The 15320-nt window shown below is 46.1% G+C and overlaps 2 protein-coding genes across 3 annotated transcripts in view; one reads left to right on the top strand and one right to left on the bottom strand.

Moving 5' to 3' along the window:
- The window catches only part of fam234b (family with sequence similarity 234 member B), a 208300-nt gene that overhangs the window by 1307 nt on the left and 191673 nt on the right, over positions 1–15320 (top strand). The window contains exons 2-12 of one of the 2 annotated variants that reach the window (XM_082143958.1): positions 201–578; positions 654–770; positions 1319–1549; positions 1628–1743; positions 1840–1990; positions 2390–2528; positions 4704–4895; positions 5176–5254; positions 5322–5598; positions 6207–6424; positions 7901–7930. In XM_082143958.1, the coding sequence (XP_082000084.1) occupies positions 201–578; positions 654–770; positions 1319–1549; positions 1628–1743; positions 1840–1990; positions 2390–2528; positions 4704–4895; positions 5176–5254; positions 5322–5598; positions 6207–6424; positions 7901–7915 (1913 nt within the window). In that variant the 3' untranslated portion in view covers positions 7916–7930. Of the gene's footprint in view, positions 1–200; positions 579–653; positions 771–1318; positions 1550–1627; positions 1744–1839; positions 1991–2389; positions 2529–4703; positions 4896–5175; positions 5255–5321; positions 5599–6206; positions 6425–7900; positions 8546–15320 lie in introns of those variants that run through there. The other variant, XM_082143957.1, reaches the window with a different exon arrangement.
- Positions 13042–14885, bottom strand: ndufa6 (NADH:ubiquinone oxidoreductase subunit A6). The gene is made up of 3 exons (XM_082144913.1): positions 14714–14885; positions 13331–13446; positions 13042–13242 (listed from the first exon to the last, which is right to left on the bottom strand). Exons 1-3 carry the CDS (start codon positions 14850–14852, stop codon positions 13111–13113), a joined length of 387 nt encoding a protein of 128 aa, XP_082001039.1. The 5' UTR covers positions 14853–14885; the 3' UTR covers positions 13042–13110.

Genomic DNA, 15320 nt, shown 5'->3' with positions numbered 1-15320 from the left:
TGACCCAGGATCTGGGTAACACCAAAACTACCCAAACACTGGGTTGTTACATCTGACCCAGGATCTGGGTAACACAAAAACTACCCAAACACTGAAAAAGAACCACAAAAATGACTCAAAAGGCTCAACCCAAGGATTTGGGTAGAGAAATTAACCCAAGATTAAGAAGTGTTAAACTGGTTAAATCCCTGATCATGCAGGTAAGAAGGGCTCGGACCTGGGCGAGTACGACCCGCTGACGCAGGCGGACAGCGAAGATGAGACGGAGGATGACGATCTGGTCCTGAACTATCCTCGTAACGGCCTGAGCCCGGCGGCGGCCGACCCGCGGGACGAGGAGGAGGAGTTTGAGGAGGAGGGGGAGTGGCCGCAGAGAGAGGGGGTGGGGCCTGACGTGGAGGTGGGCGGAGCCTGTGAGGGGAAGGAGGGGTGTATGACCAAGGCGGTTTGGACTGCATCGTTCCTGCTGCCGCTGGGCTGTACGGCGCTGGTGGTGCTGATGTGTGCGTTTCTCCTGCCCTGCCCAGAGGGGGCGCCACACCTCACGCACTGGCAGCGAGCGCTCGGAGACGCCAGCGGTGAGTATTCATGCTACACCTCGTCAACACTTCACCTCGTTAACCTGCAGACTCAACATGTGCTCTTCCTCTCAGGCGTGGCCTCGCCTCCGCTGGCGCTGTGGGATGTGGACGGAGACGGGCTGGAGGACGTTCTGATTGGCGTCACCAGCATCTCTAATGACACTCAGCCAATCAACGCGCAGAGCAAAGGTGAGCGGACCCAATGACGGAAAGCAGAAAAACTCCCCATTACAGTAGAAGAGAGCGCAGCAGTCGGTTAATGAAGTTAAATCTCTAAAAACTAGAGTGAGAACGGTAACAATTACTATTACGATAACTGTAACGATAAGCAATGAGAACCGTTATGATAACTGTAACAATAATTATAATGTTAATTGTAATAATATCTAATGATAACTGTCTCTATAACTATAATGAGAAATGTTACACTAAGTGTAATGATAACTATAATGAAGTCTTTAACTATAACCAGAACAATTACTATAATAACATACAACAATAAATGTTACGATAACTTAAGCGATAACAATTACTAAAACAATAACTGTAATGAAGACTATAATGAAAACTAACGATAACGGTAACAACTACTGTAAAGATGATGAACAGGAGAGATACTGGCGTAACCAGCGCAGCTGTGGAAGTGGGCGGGCACTAATGCGCTCTCTTCCAGTAGAGTGGTTAATGCGGCAGTGGCTGGTCCAATCAGAGTGCTCCGTGTGTGTGTGTGTGTATAGAGTTCAGCGTGTGGGCAGTCAGCGGGGTCAGTGGGCAGCTGCTGTGGACGAGACCCCTCAGGGAGCCGCTGTTCTCCGTTCAGTGTGGACTGCAGACAGGAAGTGCTGATCCGCAGACAGGAAGTGCTGATCCGCCGACAGGAAGTGCTGATCCGTTGAGAAGGACACAGGAATCCTCCGCCTGCGTCCTCATCAGCTCGGGTCACATCATCACTGTTAACGCCTCCACAGGTCTCTCTCACACACACTCGCTCATGACAGCTGAACACGTGTGTATGTGTGTGTGTTGATTATCAGTGTGTGTTTCAGGCCGTACGTGGTGGACATCAGCCGTCAGTGACGTCGAGTCTCACGCGGTTCTGCTGCCGGATCTGGACAGAGACGCGTTTCCAGACCTACTGATTGCAACACTACCAACAGACCAGGTGACCACACACACACACACTCACACACGCACACACACACACACACACACACACACACACACACACATCATCCTCTTCATCATCTACTGTCCTCAGGTGTCTGATCTGGCTCTGGTCTTGATCTCCGGCCGGGCGGGAGCTCTGATTGGCCGGCCGGTGAACTTTAACCTCACGGCTCAGGGGAAGCTGATTGGTCCGCTGCTGCACGAGACGCGGGCGGGAGCCTATTACGTGCTGTTTGGCCTGGGTGAGTCTCGTTCCCCGGTGGATCTCGTGATCACAGCTGTGGTAGTGGGAAGAGGGAGAAAACATGGAAAACCAAAGTCCAAATTATTAGACTTTAAAAGTTGAAATTATTATAAACTAAGTTGAAATTGTGACTGAAAAAGTAAAAAAATTACATAAAAAAGTTGAAATTTTGACAAAAAGTCGAAATTGACACAAAAAGTCAAAATAATGACTTAAATCCAAAATTAGACGTCAAAACTGACATAGTAAGATGAAATTGATTAAAAAAATCTTAATTTCATCTTTTTGTCTCAATTTGACTTTATAATGTCATAATTGTGGCAATGACATGACTTGTGTAATAACTACATGATGTGTTTTTTCTTGTGTTCATACGTGTGTGTGTGTGTGTGTTCAGGCACGGTGGAGGGCGTCTCTCTCAGCCTGATTTACAGTCAGGCCACAGGCAGGAACGCCTCGGCTCGGGTCCTTCTGAAGGAGCCCAGCTGGGAGCGTCTGAGGAAGAGCAACTCGTCACGGCTCATTCACATCAGCAGGTGGAGTTCACACACACACACACACACTCACTGACCCCTGACCTCATGTGCTGGTAGAGGTGTTAGTGAGGCCAGCAGGGGGCGCTCACCCTGTGGTCTGTGTGGGTCCTAACGCCCCAGTGTAGTGACGGGGACACTATACTGTCAAAGAGCACCGTCCTTCAGATGAGACGTAAAACCGAAGTCCTGAATCTCTGTGGCCTTTAAAAATCCCATGGCACTTCTCGTAAAGAGTAGGGGTGTAACCCCAGTGTCCTGGCCACATTCCCTCCAATCGCCCTGCCAATCATGGCCTCCTAATAATCCCAATCCATTGAACTGGTTCTATCACACTCTCTCCTCTCTCCACTATAGCTGGTGTGTGGTGAGCGCACTGGCGCAGTTGTACTCTGGCTGCCGTCGCATCATCCCAGTGGATGCTGCACACTGGTGGTGTTGAGGAGAGATCCCCTGATATGATTGTAAAGCGCTTTGGGTGTACAGTAGTACATAAGAAAGCGCTATATAAATGCCTCATTCTATTATATTCTAGTCAAGTAAACTTGACTAGGACTCCTGTCTATTCTCTGTCAGCTGTTTTCTATAAATATGTTTGTATTGGCTAACGTTTATCCAGCTAATGCGTGTCCTGTTTAAAATGTGCAGTGTTCAAACGCAAAGATCACATCACAAATATAAGCCCTTTTCCCTGTTTTAGCATCATATTTGGATATTGGAATAATAAATTAAGTATCCAATTTAAAATAAATCACATGTACCACACAATGTTCCTGTTTTTTATTTGACTGTTTTCTAGGCATTTCTTAATATCGGGAGTGGCCCTAGACTGGTTTACCTCATATCTCTCGGATAGATATTGGTGATTCCCACTCTGCATCATCACCCCTGTTTTGTGGTGTTCCACAGGGTTCAGTGTTGGGTCCAATATTGTTTATTTTATACTTGTTGCCTCTGGGTCAGATCATTCGTGATTTTAACATTTTCTTATCACTTTTACGCAGATGACATTCAGCTTCATTTTACATTCCGGCTATGGCACCCAGACTATGGAATGCTTTGCCAACCAGTATTAGGTTTGCTGAGAATGTGGACAGTTTTAGGGGACAAGTGAAGACTCATTTGTTCAGGTTAGGGTTAGGGTAATCTCTGTCCTTTATATATACAGTGGAACCTAAACTCCATCAGTGACAAAATGGAGAAAACCCGTGAGAGAACCCAGACTCAGTCTCAGTTCTCCTCTGGCCAACGAACAAACAGTGTGATTATGATCCAGGCAGCATTACAGGTCAAAGGTCAGATTGGTTTGAGTTCTGTCTGGTTGAAGATCGTGATGCCGGTATGGAGATGAGTTTGTTGGCTCTTTTGATTTGTTTTAAGGCCTCTCTCTCTGTATGCAATCGAACTCTCTCTCCATGAACTAACTGTTCCGCATTTAGATCTATTTTTAAGATGGAAAAATTACAGATTTTACAGATACTAGACACGTGACTTTCAAATGAAAGATTGGTATCAAAGAGCACACCCAGGTTCCTAACCGACGACGAAGACTTGACAGAGCAGCCATCAAGTGTTAGACAGTATTCTAGGTTATTACGTGAGGACGTTTTTTGTCCAATAATTAGAATCTCTGTTTTTTCAGACGTCTGGGGTTGAGGATTTATTTTTCATTAGTTTAGCCACTGTTTCAAATAAATACCTAGGGTTGTGTTTATTTTCTTCTAATAGGGTTGAAAAATAAGCAGATCTAGCAGCTTTTAAGGCCTCTCTGTATGCAATCATGCTCTCTTTCCATGAAATGCGAAATACCTCTAGTTTTGTTTTCTTCCAGTTGCGCTCCATCTCTCCGGCTGCTCTCTTAAGGGCCTGAGTGTGCTCGTTGTACCACGGCGTTGGACTATTTTCTTTAATCTTCTTTAAGTGCAACGGAGCAACTGTGTCTAAAGTGCTGGAAAAGAGAGAGTCGGCTTTGCAGCCTTGGCTAAATGTAATTTACATGAGACTAGATAATGATCTGAGATGTCATCGCCATTTTTCCGTGTGATAATATTAGATCTAGAGTATGATTACGAGAATGAGTAAGTCCTGACATGTGTTGTCTAACTCCAATAGAGTTAAGAATGTCTTTAAATGACAGTCCCAATGCATCTTTTTTTCATCTGTGTGTGTGTGTGTCAGTGAGCAGGTGGAGTTCCTGCTCCCTCTAGTGGCGGGTCAGTGCGCTCAGCACAGTAATCTGGACAGCGTGTCGGTGGTGAACTCGAGCCGCAGCGACTGGATGCTGGTGTGTGGAGCAGAGGGCCGTGTGTCTGTGCTGAGAGAGAACGACACACACACCGCCTGGAGCCTCGGCCCCGCCGCCATACACACGTCTGTACACTCACTCATCTCGCACTCTTGTTAATGCTTCACATTTTATTTTCTGTTTAAGTTTAAAGTTGTTTTTAATTCGTTTTTGTTTTTTTTATAGGTAGTTTTTATGTAGCTATTTTGAGCTATTTTAGTAAGTTAATCTAAGGCTAGCTAATAAACGTTAAAAGTTTAGGTCTTTAATTTCAGTCAAGTTTTATTGTTTTAAGAAGTTAATGTGTTAATTATGTGTTTTATTATTTTAATAATAATGTGTGTGTGTGTGTGTGTGTGTGTGCAGTCGTCCGGCGTCGGGTCTCTTCAATGACGACAGTGTTCCTGATCTACTCATTCATCAGTCGGCCAATGGCGTCAGGAAGGTGTGCATCTCATTAGCATCTCATTAACACACATGCACACAGTGAGCTGACTCTGTGTGATCCGCAGGTGCAGATCCTCGACGGCGCTCGGGGGCGGAGCTTGTGGGAGGCGGGGTTTGTGTGTCCTCGTCTGGCGGTGGAGGATTCGTCGGTTCTCACCTCCTCCGGCCAATCCGTGTTCCTCTTCTGGGCGGGAGATCCACTGTCGCCGGCGCTGAACGTCACCAAGGCAACCAGCCAGGCGGCCGAGCCGGTCCTCCGCAAGCTCTTCCTGCTCCACCCGTTCTATCCCACAATCCTCCTGCAGCTGAGCAGCACCACGGACACCGTCCTCACCGCGACAGGTGCGGCAGGCACACCAATCAGACATGGGTTTCGCATAATTATGTCATTTGGTATTTTTAATTATCACCATCAGCTGATTCATTTCTCTGTTTGTAATCGGGACTTTTATTTTGACACAAATGCACTGGAGCCTTATACTGTATATAATATGTGTGTGACGTCACCCGTGGTGTTTCTGAAGAGCGTTTCGGAAGCCCAAAGTGGGCGGAGCCGGCCATCGCCATCTTGCGGATAAACGAAAATGTGCAGCGAGGCGGATTAGCTGAGGTGAGGTGACGCTAACAGACAAACGGCTAGTAATGACATCAGCGGCAATCCACCTGTCACTCAAGAGGCCACGCCCTTAATTATGCAGAACTTTAAGAGTTATTATAACATTCACTCCCCAACATCTAGTGGCCAGTGGATGAACTGCAGTTTAATCACTTCAGTGTCAGATTCACGAGAGAGACCGGAAGGTTGCAGCTTGACTGGAGCAAGACAATGCATCCGTGTCAAAATAAAAGTCTCTGTTCAGGAAGTGTTTGTAGTGTGACATCACTGGTCTCGTGGCTGTGAAAGCTGTGTGACGGTGTGTGTGTGTGTGTGTGTGTGTGTGTGTCGGCAGTGAGCTACCAGCCCCAGGAGAAGGACGCCTCCTACATCAGCGTCTCGTCTCGGCCCACGTCCGGCCGGCGTCCGGCGGAGCAGCTGCTGAAGAGCCTCAGTCTGAGAGCCGCCATCGCAGACGCGCAGATCCTGCAGCTGCCCGACGCCAGCAGAGACGCCTCGCCCGACACTCCCTTCCACGTCAGCAAGTTCTTCAGACGCCTGTCCTTCAAACAGGTCAGAGGTCACTGCACAGGTCAGGGGTCACTGCTCGGGTCAGGGGTCACTCGACTGCTCAGGGGTCACTGCACAGGTCAGGACACACTCGACTGCTCAGGGGTCACTGCACGGGTCAGGGGTCACTCCACGGGTCAGAGGTCACTGCACGGGTCAGAGGTCACTCGACTGCTCAGGGGTCACTGCACGGGTCAGGGGTCACTCCACGGGTCAGAGGTCACTGCACGGGTCAGGGGTCACTCGACTGCTCAGGGGTCACTGCACGGGTCAGGGGACAATCGCCTGGTCAGGGGTCACTGCACGGGTCAGTGGTCACTCCACGGGTCAGAGGTCACTGCACGGGTCAGGGGACACTCGCCTGCTCAGGGGTCACTGCACGGGTCACTCGACTGCTCAGGGGTCACTGCACAGGTCAGGGGACAATCGACTGCTCAGGGGTCACTGCACGGGTCAGTGGTCACTCCACGGGTCAGAGGTCACTGCACGGGTCAGGGGACACTCGACTGCTCAGGGGTCACTGCACGGGTCACTCGACTGCTCAGGGGTCACTGCACAGGTCAGGGGACACTCGACTGCTCAGGGGTCACTGCACGGGTCACTCGACTGCTCAGGGGTCACTGCACAGGTCAGGGGACACTCGACTGCTCAGGGGTCACTGCACGGGTCAGGGGGTCACTCCACAGGACAGGGGTCACTCAATAGACCATATGTTAGTCAACAGGTCAGAGGTCACTCTTGAGCATCAAATCCTCATATAGGCCTATGTCACGAAAAAATTGAAGACCGGAAGTACGTCTTTTAGTAGGGATATGGCTCTTCCGGTTAGCTTTTTACAATGGCGGAGTCCGATAGATACCGCTGGACCAAATCTCTCCGCAACCTGCCTGAAGTCACATATGACGATGTGGTTCGGATGGTAAATGAAAACTCTCAAGTGGAAAAGCGTGAAAGCTGAGGTATGGCTGTCTACGTCCTGACGCAGAGCAACCCGGTACACTACAACAACAGCGGCGGGCCGTTCGCCAGTTAGGTAAACGTTTCTATGGTAACAGCGAATTGGACCAATCAGCAGACGTTGCTGCTACGCTTAGGATTGTGGGTAGTGTAGTTTTTTTTCATAAGATCGCGGATAAAACATGTTTTTCTTAAAACAAGGTTGATTTCATACGAACTTACAGCTTTTACAGGAGTAAAAACCTTCGTTTCACAACCTCATAGCCCGTGGTCAGTCTACCTCGGATGGTTTAGACATTATGGCTGATAATCTAAATCCTTATCGAGAAATACTGTTGACCGGAAGTTCTGAATCCCTACTCCTCGTTCCGGAAGCAGGAAGTGTGACATAGGCCTATTAGAGTGATTTCTGAAGGATCATGTGACACTGAAGACTGGAGTAATGATGCTGAACATTCAGCTTTGATCAGGAGGAATAAATTACACTTTACTATATATTTATATTTGATCTCGCTTCTGCAGGATATGAACATGTGAAGATGATGATGAAGACGCCTGTAAATACTTCACCTCTTTAAACTGGAACTGGTACCGCATTAACCCCGTCAATGAAAGGGTCATGTGACACAGCTGCTGTTCATTCCTCCTCTATAATAATGATACTGATGAAGCCTGTGATGTTGTGTGTGTGTGTGTGTGTGTGTGTGTGTGTGTGTGTGTGTGTGTGTGTGTGTGTGTGTGTGTGTGTGTGTGTGTGGTTCCTCCTCGCTCTGGCCAGTGGAGTGAGTGTATGGCTCTGAATACTGAGTGTGTTGTAGATATTTCTGCCTGTCTGTACAGTATTTATAGCAGCGAGACGCACTGATGATGTGATGATGATGTACATAATGCTGGAGTAATAAAGACGTTCACTCTGCTGGAGCTCTGACCTCTGTGATGACTGAACCTCACAGCGCTGATGAAGACGCTGCACAGTGGAACTCAATGGGGTCCAATCTTCTTCAACACACACTTTCTTCATGTCCCAGTGAAGAAGGAAAGTCATACTGGTTTGACTGGGTGAACTGGGTCACTCTTCAACTGAGATCCAGAAACTGTAAAAATGCTTGTTTGTTTTTCTTTTAATAAAATTTATTGCTATACATTTAAAATTAGTTTAATATTCTATATCCATTCAAATTGAAGCTTAATAACATTGAGATTTTTAAATAATGTTGAACACCACAGACACTAATAAAGTGTGACGCATGAAATTGTCAGGAATTTCGCTAACTTTAATACAATGATTAAGACCTCACCCAGCTCTGCGATGACCTTTACACACAGGAAGTAGTCCGTGTACACTTCCTCTAACGGGCCGATATCCACTGATGTAACACCACAGGCATGAATTTGGGGGACACGACTTTTTTCTTAGATATTACAAAATATGTATTTTTTTTAAACAATTTAATAAAATTGTATATGTTACATAAAATCTATATTCACAATATAACCCACTTTATTTGTGTTAAAAATATTATATTGTTGCAGTTACAGCCCATGATAGCTCTGAGGAATGGCAGCAACATGCAGATTTTGTTACAAATGCAATCTCTCAAACTGAAGTAAATATGTATTTTAAATCAAACATGTGACTATTAATAGTTACCCTAAGCCCGTCATGTCCTGTATCCTATGCCCTTCCACACAGCGCGAGAGAGCCTCTGTGTGAACGCAGACACCTCCCGGGATCAGTGCCGGGATCCAACCAAAATCCAACGATCCTGGGACACATTATCCGTATTTTCCGGAATCTCTGTGTGAAAGGGGCTCTACAGAATATGATTTAGTGATTTTTAAAGTTTATTTAAATCATGTTTAATAAACAAAGTTCAGGAGGAGCACGTTCAAATAATCAATCCAATCAACTCGTCATCAAACAATTACCAGGTCTACCCTATCAGCATGAGAAGAAGCATATATATTCACTCGCCTAACATTCCTTGACAGTTTCCAGCATCCCTCCTCCCCCCGACTCCTCACTCTCGGCCTGTTCTTCCACAGCCAGGAATACGGGGGGGAGACTGGGAGTACTCTGGGTTCGGGCAGAACACCGAGCCGGAGCCTCTCCTCGGACAGCACGCCAAATACGCTTTTATTCTATCTGACTTATTTGTAAGTGTGAACTCGTGAAACTGGTGTTAGGGTTGCCACCACACATGAAGAATGACCCAACTTACCCGTTACACTAGAGTTCCTGAGCCTCGAACTCACATGTCGAGTCACGCACTGCGTTATGCAATATTTCATAACTATGAAAGCGATTTACTATATATGTGTGTGTGTGTGTGTGTGTGTGTGTGTGTGTGTGTGTGTGTGTGTGTGTGTGTGTGTGTGTGTGTGTGAGTAAAGCGCTTATGTCGACACTGTTTTTCAGCGCTACTTTCAGCACGCACACACACACACACTCTCTCTCACACACACACTCTCTCTCACTCTCTCTCTCACACACACACACTCTCTCTCTCACTCACACTCACACTCACTCTCTCTCTCTCTCTCTCTCTCTCTCTCTCTCTCTCTCTCTCTCTCTCTCTCTCTCTCCCTCTCTCTCTCCCTCTCTCTCTCCCTCTCTCTCTCTCTCTCTCTCTCTCTCTCTCTCTCTCTCTCTCTCTCACACACACACACTCACACTCATCTGTCAGTCATCCGCGGGTGATCATGTCGGGTCGTGTTTCTCTCTCCCACACACACACACACACACACACACACACACACATCTGTCAGTCATCCGCGGGTGATCATGTCGGGTCGTGTTTCTCTCTCCCACACACACACACACACACACACACACACACACACATCTGTCAGTCGTCCGCGGGTGATCATGTCGGCTCGTCGGGTCGTGTCTCTCTCGGTCGGTTGTTTGGTTCCTCGCGCTCGGCTCGTTCGGTCTCAGCCGCACCGGACCGCAGTGAGGACTACCAAAGGCGCCATTCTGCCCAAACCCAAGAAAGTGCGTGAGTAACGTCATCAATCGATCACTCACTCACACACACACACACACAGAGAGAGAGAGTGATCAGTTCAAACACACACACACACACACATAACGCGATTGCTGATCATAAGCAGGAAAGCCCGCAGTCAGGTCAGATCTACACACCGGACTGAAGAATTGCCGTAATAATTGACCGAGACCCGTCAATTAGAGGGCGCGCGCGCAAGTGTGTGTGTGTGTGTGTGTGTGTGTGTGTGTCAGTGAACACACCGCATCTGTCAGTCAGTGCGCGCTCACGCGGGTCTTTCATAGTAGCAACGTAATATATGCTGAACTATCGTGTTCGTGTCTATTAGAGGCGAGCCTGTTAACAACAGTAACGGTGATGAAGACCGTCGAGTGCGTGTCCAACGTTTATACTTGATTCTTCGGTAAATTTAATTATTTATACCCAGCTAACCATTTCTGGTTCCGGGAAACCTGTTTATTTTACACATTCTCCCTCGTCCCACATATAAGCGGCATGGAAGACGGATGAATGGACGTCAGTCAGTCAGTAAATCTTGTTTTGAACTATTGTTTAATCAAATAATACGAGCACATAAACCTCCTTATAAAGCATTACATCAGATGTGATCCATATGATTGGCTACCACAGATTTTACGTTTTGCGCACAATAACAATGACTTCAAATTTTGGTCAAATTAAATGTCAAATCTCTCTGAAATCACACTATTTACTCGTATATTTAATAGTAGTATATATATATAAAGTATAAATTATATGTAATTATTCTATAAAGAAGTCGATGTTAGTCAGAACAAAAGAGTTCTTTCTCTGGAAGAGAAGTAAGCGCGTGCTGATCGGGGGCGCGCAGTAAAGAAAGTATTTATGATCTGCATGCTTTCCATACTAGGCTTTACCGTGGCTTCATATTTTTAGCTATGAAATTGTATTTACCTGAAAAACATAATACGTATTTTATTTACTGATCCAATCCAGATGAATAAATAAAAATATACTTTATGAAAAATGACACATTTCAGCAAAACATATGGGTATAAAAGTAAAACCTAAGAATAACCTGGAGAGAACGGTCAAAGAGAACCCACACGTTCCTATAAACGTTCTTACTTGGCTCCCAAATAAGTTAATAAATTAGTTGTGTATGTAGTTCACCTGTAGAATGAAGGAAGTCACGTGGTGTGAGTCTTCCTCAGTCTTCATCAGAGTAATGATTCTGCACACGAACACACAGCTGCATGTAGAAGAGCTGATCTTCATCAGGAGTACACAGATATACAGTGTGTAAGTGTGTGTGTGTGTGTGTGTGTGCAGACGGCGTTCGGCCTGGTCCGCATCATGATGGTGGTGGCCCCGTTCCTGTACGTCGGGACTCAGATCAGCAAGAGCTTCGCCGCTCTACTGGAGGAACACGACATCTTCGTGCCTGAGGATGACGAGGATGACGACTGAGCACAGGTCTGACGTCACGAGCCACCGGTGTGTGTGTGTGTGTGTGTGTTTCTTCACCTGATCAACACTGGAGGAGGATCTGTGTGTGATTCACACACTCATCATTCGTCTGTCTGGAACACTCATGAACGGTTCACACTCGAGACGTAGCGATGCTGAATTACTGATTCTGCTGAACGAGGATCTATAATAGAGATATGTGTATACACACACACACAAACATTTACGAAGCGCATCAGTCGAGTGAGTGATTCAGTGTGTCGAATCTGAACGAGGATCTATAATAGGGATATGTGTATACACACACACACGCAAACATTTACGAAGCGCATCAGTCGAGTGAGTGATTCAGTGTGTCGAACCTGAACGAGGATCTGCTAATGTAACAGAGATTCTGCTTCTAATAAATGCTGTTGTTTGAACTTTCTCTTCATCAAAGAATCCTGTCAAATAAAGTGTATCAGTGTCCTCAGGAACATGAGCACTGCAGGTGTGTCGGCACGTTACAGCCGTGTGTGTCACAGTCATGTCGTGTTTCTCAGAGGAATCATCAGTGACAGGAGTCCAGAGTCGAGAGTCAAACACGGAATTATTAGAGTTTAACACACCGTAAGTTATGTGTGCGTTCATTTCTCAATTATTCAACATCTAGTTATAATGTAGTTCTTTTCACACACACACACACACACACTTATCTGAATGAGATCATTTTAACCTGCTGTCACAAACGCATGAATATGGACGCGCACCAATCACAACGCACTATGCAAATGAAAAAGGATTAGACCAATCACAACTCACTATGCAAATGAAGGGATAGACCAATCACAACTCACTATGCAAATGAAGCAAAAGCCCAATCACAACCCACTATGCAAATGAAGAAATAGACCAATCACAACTCACTATGCAAATGAAGGAATATACCAATCACAACTCACTATGCAAATGAAGCAATAGACCAATCACACACACTCTCTGACAGCAGGAGTTCACTAGCAGGTCATAACCCCTCTCTCCTCATGCTATGATAACTCCTCTAGACTCATGAAACTGATGAATTCTGGTGTTCAGTCAAACTGATGGTCAGAAGAAACACTGGAACTAGTTTATAGTTCAAATATAAGAGTAAATATCAACATTATCCACTGACGGATGATATATAACACACACACACACACACACACACACACACACACACACTGGAGGGTTTCAGCATGAGTGTATTTACAGTACAGAAGCAGAATGACAGCACGCATTAGGGGTCAAAGGTCAAGGGTCATGTCCATGGTAGAATTTGGAGAGGAAGTCTGTGGGACGCGGCGCCTCGGTCTCGTGGAAGAAGCGCATGATGTGAGTCTTCTGCTTCCACACATTGATGGTTTCCTCCAGCTCCATCTTGCCCTGAAACACACACACACACACACAGGTCGTCATCACACACACACACACACACACACACAGGGGCGCTAACAGCAGGCGTGTTCCTCACCTTGATGACCAGCATGTCGATGACCCGAGGGTCCGTCACGTGACTGTTCCTGTCGAACATCTCTCGCACCTTATCCCGGCCCTGACGCGCACTGATGTCCAGCTGGAACGTGTGGACTGAAACACACACACACACACACATTAGCGAGCGAATCCTTCCAGCTCACGAACATGACTCAATCGATTCACTTCAGTGACCGACTGAAACATATCTCTCTCTCACACACACACACACACACACACACACACACACACAGGTTAGTGAGCGAATCCTTCTGACTCACTCGATTCACTTCAGTGACCGACTGAAACATATCTCTCTCTCTCACACACACACACACACACACACACACACACACACACGCACACACAGGTTAGTGAGCGAATCCTTCTGACTCACTCGATTCACTTCAGTGACCTACTGAAACATATCTCTCTCACACACACACACACACACACACACACACACACACACACAGGTTAGTGAGCGAATCCTTCTGACTCACTCGATTCAGTTCTGTGACCGACTGAAACATCACACACACACACACACACACACACACACACACACACACACACACACACACACACACACACACACACACACAGGTTAGCGAGCGAATCCTTCCTACTAATTCGATTCACTTCTGTGACTAACACACACACACACACACACAGGTTAGCGAGCGAATCCTTCCTACTAATTCGATTCACTTCTGTGACTAACTCACACACGGGTCAACACACCAACACATCAGTCTCTTGAACGATTGAATGTTTGGAGGATCTGCTGACTGAATCACAGAGTCACTGAATCACAGAGTCGTTCGGTTCAGTTCAGTATGTGAATCTTCTTCAACAAACAGAGAAAGAGGATCGGTAAAATTACTAATAATAATCATAAAATCATAAACAACATTTACTGAAACTCGCGTTTATTCAAGCTTATGATACATTAATTCATGAGCTTAATAATATTAGGGAAAGCTGTGATAGCACATAAACACTGTGTTTTGTTTACTACTATTTATTAAAAATGGGATGATTAGCCTTGTGTCCGTGACAGAATGAGTCACTGAACGAATCTTTTTGGTGAACAGATTAAAAAGCTCTTTCCTGTCAGAGATATAATAGCTACAATACTAATTTAATAATATATAATACTAGTGGTGGTTCCACATCGATCCTTCAGCTCGTTTAAACACACAGAGGGGTTACATCATAGAAACAGTGCATGTTTAACAGGCAAACCGAGTGTTTCTGCAGTTGTGTGTGTAGTTTGTAGTGTAACTGTGAGCATTTCTCTGTATATTCGTGTGTTTGTGACCTTGACGCGCGTCCGTGTGTGTGTGTGTGTGTCTCGCGGTGTGAGCGCGATCAGTACCTGCGTTGGGCACCTCCCGGTACCAGGCCCGGTACAGCTCCCGAACCCTGCGCTTGGCCTCGTCCAGGTCCCGGCTGAAGATCGGCCTCACGACTTTAGCGGCCGCGGAGCCTGTGCGGGTCGCTGAGCTCGCCGCCATCTTGCTGCTCTGCTCTGCGCATGCGCCCCGTCCGCCAATCAAACACCCGCCGCGGGACTGCGCACGCGCACATCTGGAACACACACACACGTACGTCTGTTTTATTTTTTAACTCTGGTGATGCGAATCTCCCTTTTACCCATTTTTAAGTCATAAATTCGACTTTTTAAGCCATAATGTCGACTTTTCATCTCATATGACTTTGTATGTCAATGGCCTCAAGACGACTTAAAATGATTAAAAGACCAAATAAACATTTAAATAAGCTAAAACTAGATTTTAATTCACCCACATCCTCAACATCTGTCCTGGAAAACCTGCATACACGAGGAAGACTCGTTTCATGCGAATTTAAAGTGTGATTCTCCTCATACATCATTATGCCAAGCTCTGCAATATTTTAATGAGTAGAAAATGATGAGTACAAATATTCTATCACTTAATCGATCGATAATTCGGTCACAATTA

Source organism: Leuciscus leuciscus (genome assembly GCF_965113295.1).
Source record: "Leuciscus leuciscus genome assembly, chromosome: 1".
Classification (NCBI taxonomy): Eukaryota; Metazoa; Chordata; class Actinopteri; order Cypriniformes; family Leuciscidae; genus Leuciscus; species Leuciscus leuciscus.
Note: the sequence above shows the minus strand (reverse complement) of the source record. Positions and strands in the feature narration are given on the sequence as shown.

What these genes read in the sequence shown, in the direction of transcription:
- ndufa6 (XM_082144913.1), bottom strand. Translation starts at nt 14,852, where the DNA reads ATGGCGGCGAGCTCAGCGACCCGCACAGGCTCCGCGGCCGCTAAAGTC. An exon ending in CCGGGAGGTGCCCAACGCAG is followed by an intron (nt 13,447 to 14,713) that starts GTACTGATCGCG and finishes TGTGTGTTTCAG; the next exon opens with TCCACACGTTCCAGCTGGAC. An exon ending in TCGACATGCTGGTCATCAAG is followed by an intron (nt 13,243 to 13,330) that starts GTGAGGAACACG and finishes TGTGTGTTTCAG; the next exon opens with GGCAAGATGGAGCTGGAGGA.